An 8,477-nucleotide genomic window follows, 5' to 3' on the forward strand; every position below is an offset into this window, starting at 1 on the left:
TTGGAAGAGGCCTAATCTTAGCGTCCTATTAGTTCACCAACTAGGACTCAAGGATCCTATTAGGGTCAACCCGCAGCTAAAGAGGAACTAGGTCCTATAAGAAGATTCTACGATACACTGAATGGACAGGGGTCCAATAGGATACACAGCGAAGGACTACGAAAGTTCCTATACTATAACGGTTTCCCACTGAAAAGGCCCACGGTCCTATATAGATTTCTCTCACTCCAGCTGAAGGACTAGGTCCTGTTACAGTAGGGTTTTCACACTGAGGATCTAGGTCCATAGGTTCACCACTGAAGGCCTAGGTCCTACTACTGGTTACTAGCACACGTAAGGGGTCATCTGAAGGACTAAGGTCCTATAGTGTTCCACTGAAGGACCTAGGTCGCCTATAGGTACACACGACCACGAAGGACTAGGTCTATATAGGTTGTGCCCATATCAATGTTCACCACCGAAGGACTGGTCCTATAGGTTCACAGACACACCTGAAGGACTAGGTCCTATAGGGTTCACTCAGTACTGACAGGACTAGGGTCCATTAGTCGGGTGGTGGATCTTGGGGGGATGGTTACTCACTGAAGGACTAGGTTCCAGGCAGTAGGGTTCACCACTAGAAGGACCTAGGTCCTATAGGTTCACCACTGAAGGACTAATGGTCCCTGATATGGTTCTACCACTGAAAGGACTAGGTCCTATGAGGTTCAACGACACCGAAGTGAGCTAGGTCCTATGGTTCATACGCCACCGAAGGACTAGGTCCATAGGGTTCGAACTCACCGAAGGGACTAGGGTTCGCTATAAGGTTCACACCAGAAGGACTAGGTCTATAGTCTACCACTGAATGGATCTAGAGAGTCCTACTAAAGAGGTTCACGGGCATGGAAGGAACAAGCGCGCAGGTCCTATAGGGTTCACCCTGAAGGAACTAAGGTCCTATTAGTCCACCACTCGAAGGACTAAGGGTCCTTGGTCTCCACTGAAGGAAACTAGGTCCTATACGGTTCACCACTGAAGGACTAAGGTCCTATTAGAGGTTCAACAGGAGCAGAGAAAACTGAGCTAGGCCTTATAGGTTGCAACCCACTGAAGGCAACAGGTCGCTGATACTGGTTCACAGTAACACTGAAGGACCTTAGGTCCTGAAATAAGGTTCACCGCCACTGAAGACCACACGTTATGGTCCTATAGGTTATCACCGAAGGCCCCAGGTAGGTCTGATAGTTCCCACCCGAGGAAGGTAAGGTCTATAGGTATTCAACAGGGGGCCACCGAAGGACTAGGCTCTATAGGTTTCTATCCACTCACTCCACCGAATAGGAAACTAGGATTCCCTATGGTTTCACGGCACCTTGAAGGATACTAGGTTTCCAAGAAATAAAAGTTTCCAACCACCCCACCTGAAAAAAGGAAACTAGGTCCTATGGTTCACACAACTGAAAGAAACTTGTAAAGGTTCCTATAAGGTCAAACTGAAGGACTAGGTCCTTAGGTTCAAGATAGATATAGGTTACACACTGAAGGACAGGTCTAGGTTCCATGAGGTAGGTGGTTATCCACTGAAAGCTAGGTCCTATAGGTTCAAGAACCACTCGAAGGACTAGGTCTATAGGTTCACCACCGAAGGACTAGGTCCTATAGGTTCCCCCGAATGGACTAGGTCCTATAGTTCACCACGAAGGACTAGGTCCTATAAGGTTCACCATGAAGGACTAGGTCCTATAGGTTCACCACTGAAGGACTAGGTCTATAGGTTCTACCACTGAAGGACTAGGTCCTATAGGTTCACCACTGAAGAACTAGGTCTATAGGTTCACACACTGAAGGACTGAGTTCCTATAGGTTCACCACTGAAGGACTAGGTCTATAGGTTCACCACTGAAGACTAGGTCCTATAGGTTCACCACTGAAGGACTAGGTCCTATAGGTTCCCACTGAAGGACTAGGTCCTATAGGTCACCACTGAAGGACTAGGTCCTATAGGTTCACCACTGAAGGACTAGGTCCTATAGGTTCACCACTGAAGGACTAGGTCTATAGGTTCCACTGAAGGACTAGGTCCTATAGGTTCACCACTGAAGGACTAGGTCCTATAGGTTCTACCACTGAAGGACTAGGTCCCTATAGGTTCCACTGAAGGACTAGGTCCTATAGGTTCACCACTGAAGGACTAGGTCCTATAGGTTCACCACTGAAGGACTAGTCCTAATAGGTTCACCACTGAAGGACTAGGTCCTATAGGTTCTCCACCTGAAGGACTAGGTCCTATAGGTTCAACAACTGAAGGACTAGGTCCTATAGGTTCACACTGAAGGACTAGGTCCTATAGTCACACTGAAGGACTAGGTCTATAGGTTCCACTGAAGGACTAGTCCTATAGGTTCACCACTGAAGGACTAGGTCCTATAGGTTCCCACTGAAGGACTAGGTCCCTATAGGTTCACCACTGAAGACTAGGTCTATAGGTTCACCACTGAAGGACTAGGTCCTATAGGTTCCCACGAAGGACTAGGTCCTATAGGTTCACCACTGAGGACTAGGTCTATAGGTTCACCACTGAGGACTAGGTCCTATAGGTTCACCACTGAAGGACTAGGTCCTATAGGTTCACCACTGAAGGACTAGGTCCTATAGGTTCACCACTGAAGGACTAGGTCTATAGGTTCACCACTGAAGGACTAGGTCCTATAGGTTCACCACTGAAGGACTAGGTCCTATAGGTTCACCACTGAAGGACTAGGTCCTATAGGTTCACCACTGAAGGACTAGGTCCTATAGGTTCACACATGAAGGACTAGGTCCTATAGGTTCACCACTGAAGGACTAGGTCCTATAGGTTCACCACTGAAGGACTAGGTCCTATAGGTTTCACCACTGAAGGACTAGGTCTATAGGTTCCCACGAAGGACTAGGTCCTATAGGTTCACCACTGAAGGACTAGGTCCATAGGTTCACCACTGAAGGACTGGTCCTATAGGTTCACCACTGAAGGACTAGGTCCTATAGGTTCACCACTGAGGACTAGGTCCTATAGGTTCACCACTGAAGGACTAGGCCTATAGGTTCATCCACTGAAGGACTAGGTCCTATAGGTTCACCACTGAAGGACTAGGTCCTATAGGTTCACCACTGAAGGACTAGGTCCTATAGGTTCTCCACTGAAGGACTAGGTCCTATAGGTTCACCACTGAAGGACTAGGTCCTATAGGTTCACCACTGAAGGACTAGGTCCTATAGGTCACCACTGAAGGACTAGGTCTATAGGTTCTCCACTGAAGGACTAGCCTATAGGGTTCACCACTGAAGGACTAGTCCTATAGGTTCACCACTGAAGGACTAGGCTATAGGTCACACTGAAGGACTAGGTCCTAGTAGGTTCACCACTGAAGGACTAGGTCTATAGTGTTCACCACTGAAGGACTAGGTCCTATAGTTCACCACTGAAGGACTAGGTCCTATAGGTTCACCACTGAAGGACACGGTCCTATAGGATTTCACCACTGAAGACTAGGTCCTATAGGTTTTCACCACTGAAGGACTAGGCTCCTATAGGTTACACTGAAGGCCTAGGTCTATAGGTTGCACCACTGCTCCAAAATGTCTGATAATAGATATATATATATTTTTATCTATCTATTGTTATTGACTACGTTTGTTTATTCCATGTGTAACTCTGTGTTGTTTGTGTCGCACTGCTTTGCTTTATCTTGGCCAGGTCGCAGTTGTAAATGAGAACTTGTTCTCAACTGGCCTACCTGGTTAAATAAAGGTGAAATWAAAATATATATAGATATAAAGGCTGCTAAGATATTCATGTTTCAAGAAAAGGAATGCATATATTTGGCCTGGTAAAGCTGTTTTATGCGGTCATAGTCGTGGGCTGGGTTTGGGTGAAACTATGTACTGCAGGCTTCATGTCAGGCATATGAATGAGCCTCGTCAGATTAGATAATACAGGCTTCATGTCAGGCATATGAACAAGCCTCATCAGATTAGATACTACAGGCTTCATGTCAGGCATATGAACAAGCCTGATCAGATTAGACACTACAGTTGATTGACATGGTGATGGCCCGATAGTATTGGAGAAAATATATATATATTTTTTTAAACAGACCCCTCTGACGATGTACGTTAAATTGTGACGTGTCATGACGTAACGTACAGCACGCGTAAAGCAACTCATTCTGTGTTGTACAGCCTCTCTCCACCAGGTGTAGCGCTTCTCTCGAGAGATTAAAAACAAGGGAAAGGGACAGGGACATGGTCAGGGGGGGACAGGGACAGGGTAAGGGACAGGGACATGGTAAGGGAGGACAGGGACAGGGTCAGGGGAGGACAGGGACATGGTCAGGGGGGGATACCTAGTCAACTGAATGCATTCATTGTTTGCGTCATCATTGTAAGCCATCATGACTCTCAAAAGCCACGACAGCCGCTGTTAACTTYTGAAGATAACATKAGCGCCACACTAAAAAACTGATTCAAATTCGACACAAACTTTCAAWTAGGTATGTAATGACACATTATATAAACTCTTTATAGTGTTTTATTTACATTTTAGAGGTGATAAGTTCGGGTGAAAAAAGCCGTTTCCCCACACAACCCACACACGTTTCCTCTCCCCCTTTCACTATCACGCAGTAGGTTTAGCTTCCCCACCCGCCATTTAAAAAAAAGACCCGATGGAGCTCATTGCCTTCTTCAATCATGCAGAGACGGGCAGCATGAAGGCCTCGTCATTGATTTTGTTGGAAAGGGGAGATATTGTGCTTTACAATAGTGTTCATATTACAGTTGACCTGGAACTATGACCTTTTTTGGGCACTAAAATAAGGTCAATCGTACGGAACAGTRCGATGTACAAAAGTTTGTTAGCTAGCGTTACTCACACATGGGCCTGGAGGGTAGGCGGTAACCAGCGATGGGCCGGGGGCTGTGGTAGTGGCCCATGTTGAAGCCATCCCCAGGGCACTGGGCACAGCAGGTATATGGAGTCAGAGAGTGGTGGTAGAGGCCTGCTGAGGGGGGGGTGGAGTGAAGGGAGTGAGGCTGCTCCAGGCTGGTCATACTAGGGCTGTAACGGCCCGGCAGGGACCTTCCCCGGGAGTARCAGCTCTCCCCTGGGTAGCTGGGGTAGTTTGGGGGGGTGAGGCAGGAGGGCAGGCTGCTGGGGTAAGCAGGTCCAGGACCAGACCAGGCGCTGGTGTAGCTGGGGTGAAGCCAGGAGCCATCAGCCTGGCTGGGGAACGGGGTAGGCTGGCTGTACCCGACTGGGAGGCCTACAGGAGGCTGATACGGCGTGTAGCTGGGCCCCGCCCTCCGACTGCTGAAGGCGGAGCCAGCCATGGAGCTGGGGTCATCACGCTGGAGGTCGGGGTGGAGGTCGGGGTGGAGGTCGGGGCAGAGGTCAGAGCGGAGGTCAGAGCGGAGGTCGGGGTGGAGATCAGGGCAGGGGGTAGAGGTTTCGTCATCTTCCTCTGGAGTGTTCTGGAACTCTCTACGGCAGCAGATCAGCTGGGGGGGACACCTACTGGGACAGAGGTCAGTTAGGGGTCAGAGGTTAGGGTTAGGCCTGGGACAGGCTTCAGTTACATCATGTACTGTGCCTTCAGGAAGTATACACACACATTGATTTATTCCACATTTTGTTGTGTTACAAAGTGGGATTAAAATAGATTGTAATTGTTTTTATCAACGATCTACACAAAATACTCTGTCAAAGGTAATTAAAAATGTGAATATTTGTAAAAAAAATAAATAAGAAAACTCTAATATACAGTATGATTAGATAAGTATTCAACCCCGAGTCAATACACGTTAGAATCCCCTTCGGAAAGAGCCTCCCGAGTGGCACAGTGGTCTAGCTGTGCCACGAGAGATTCTGGGTTCGAGTTCAGGCTCTGTCACAGCCAGCCACGACCTCGCACAATTGCCCCAGCGTGGTCCGGGTTAGGGGAGGGTTTGGCCGGCAGGGATGTCATTGTCCTATCGCTCACTAGCRAYTCCTGTGGCGGGCCGGGTGCAGTGCACGCTGACACGGTCGCCAGGTGTACGGTGTTTCCTCCGACACATTGGTGCGGCTAGCTTCCGGGTTAAGTGGGCATTGTGTTAAGAAGCAGTGCGGTTGGGTCGCGTTTTGGAGGACGCATGGCTATCGGCCTTTGCCTCTCCCGAGTCCGGAGGGGAGTTGCAGCGATGAGACAAAACTGTAACTACCAATTGGATACCACGAAATTGGGGAGAGAAAGGGGTAAAAAAAAAGAAAATGCTGCACTAACATTTAAAAGTGTCATATTCAATGGGCGTGGGCCACTCTGCCCCTGGCTCATCTGGCTAGAGGTAACCAATGGGAAGAACAACCAAATTATTGGTAGAAGTAGAAGTAGGAGATACGTTTGTATAAACTCACTAGAAGGTGGTGTATTACTTTAGTGTCTTGTCGCAAACAGAGTACAAGTTTTGGAATATTTTTATTCTGTACAGGCTTCCTTCTTTTCACTCTGTCATTTAGGTTAGTATTGTGGAGTAACTACAATGTTGTTGATCCATCCTCATGTTCTTCCTATCACATCCTTCTCCTATCCTGAGCCAAAGGGACCAACGCTGGCCTGGAGTGGCCCAAAGATAGATGGTCATGCGTGGAAGGAGTCTGAGCCAAAGGGACCAACGCTGGCCTGGAGTGGCCCAGAAGTAGATGGTCATCGTGGAAGGAAGCCCTGCTGGACCATGGGTTGGGTCTGGTTAAGTGGTCAACTTTACTATAGCATTGATAAGAAAAATCCTTTTAAGACTATGACCAACAATGTTCTATGAATCTTAATGGATTAAATGCTGCACTGTTGGTTTGTGGTGACATCGATGAGAACCGTTCCAAACAATGAGAAGGATCTGAAGGCTCCATTTAAGAGACTACAACCTGGAATGAGACATCACTCAGGCCACTTCCTCCAGGTTCTGTAATGTGTTTTTCCTGGATATGGAGGGTAAACAGGCTCTGCAAAACAGAGTTTCTTTTGGCAGGTCAAAGGGGCACTCCGTGCAATCATTGCGATGAATGTTGTACTTTTGTCCCAGATCACTCTCTAATATGACTGATCTCTCCGAATACGTTACCACTGTTGCTAAGAATAATTCTCCACAACCAGAGTGGACGCTTGCAAATTGGTTTGAGTTCCTGTTTAGAAGTTAGGGATCCCAAATTGCCAAATGAGCTGCAGCTATGGCTGTTGCAGTGACCGTATTACCGCCACACCAGCGRTCACGAGTCATGAAGGCAGTCAAATTCCACRTGACCATTTAGTCACGGTGATTAGGCTTCTCCAAGCTCTGATGCTGCTGCTGGTCATTAGTAGCCTACCAAACTGCCTGGTACTCAGCACTCTATTGTCCCTCTAATCACGCTGACATCAATGCAAATATATTTGAAAATCTAATCCAACACTTCATGAGAGCYCMTGAGCTCATGTTGCGCAACATTTCTATAGGCTATGCATGAGAAAACAGAGTGATGGCCTCTATTAAAAAGAGGAGGATCCCATCAGCTTTCTATAGGCCAGGCCTACTATATTTACTTCTCAACTTTCCTAATATTAAGCACATTGCTTGTCTTTACAACAGGAGTATAGCATACCTGGCTAAAATGAACCACAGAAAAAGCGTCCTCCATTTGCTATTTAAGTGCAGAGATGACATGTATTTTTTCCCCCTGCCCCTGTTTCAGGACAGGTGCATAATAATGGTCCATCCTAAATCAAAACAAATGTCACACATATATAACTTACTATATGTAAAGACAACTGATGGGTGACAATATTAGCCTAKCACTTGTGAWTGATGCCCAGCTTGTGTGCCATAAGCCTTTCCCCCCCCAGAGTTTTTCAAATTATAGTTGCACACCTCATGTGCACACCTCATGTAGCATAGCCCATWGGCCTATATGTTTTGATATGGTTTATATTACAACTAAAATGGGCAAATAACTTTTAAAATGAAGCACATTAATCTGCTTTACAAGGGGTGTAGAGCCTAACTACATATATAAGCAGCATGTGAGTTTCAAGTTTGGGGAAGATCATTGTCACCATAAAAATTCCCCTTTGTAATAAAAGCATTACCTGCATAATCTMATTTGTGGTCACTTTTGATCATGGTGTTTTCCAGCTAATGGAACATTTGCGCTTATAGCCTACTGCCATGTCCGCATTGCTGCGTTTATAATGTGAAGAAATAGCCTAATAGTTCATCAACATTTTAGCTAAACTTTCTGTTTTTTTTTTCCACTAGCATTCCTTACACTATCAGACTCTAATTCCACTGGGCATCCTTAAGCTGATCATACTCTAATTCCCATGGGCATTCCTTAGCATCATACTCTAATTCCACTGGGCATCCTTACATCATACTCTAATTCCACTGGCATTTCCTTAGCTATCATACTCTAATTCACTGGGTATACCTTAGCGATCATAACT

At 46.6% G+C, this 8,477-nt stretch overlaps 1 protein-coding gene across 1 annotated transcript in view; it reads right to left on the reverse strand.

The window, feature by feature from the left end:
• Positions 1 to 8,477, reverse strand: part of LOC112075808 (uncharacterized) — a gene marked incomplete at its 3' end in the record, with an annotated part of 48,685 nt that overhangs the window by 18,990 nt on the left and 21,218 nt on the right. The window contains exon 3 of the mRNA XM_070441075.1: positions 4,896 to 5,533. Coding sequence (XP_070297176.1) covers positions 4,896 to 5,533 — 638 coding nt within the window. The remainder of the gene's footprint in view (positions 1 to 4,895; positions 5,534 to 8,477) is intronic.

This window comes from Salvelinus sp. IW2-2015, unplaced genomic scaffold, assembly GCF_002910315.2.
Source record: "Salvelinus sp. IW2-2015 unplaced genomic scaffold, ASM291031v2 Un_scaffold3411, whole genome shotgun sequence".
Classification (NCBI taxonomy): Eukaryota; Metazoa; Chordata; class Actinopteri; order Salmoniformes; family Salmonidae; genus Salvelinus; species Salvelinus sp. IW2-2015.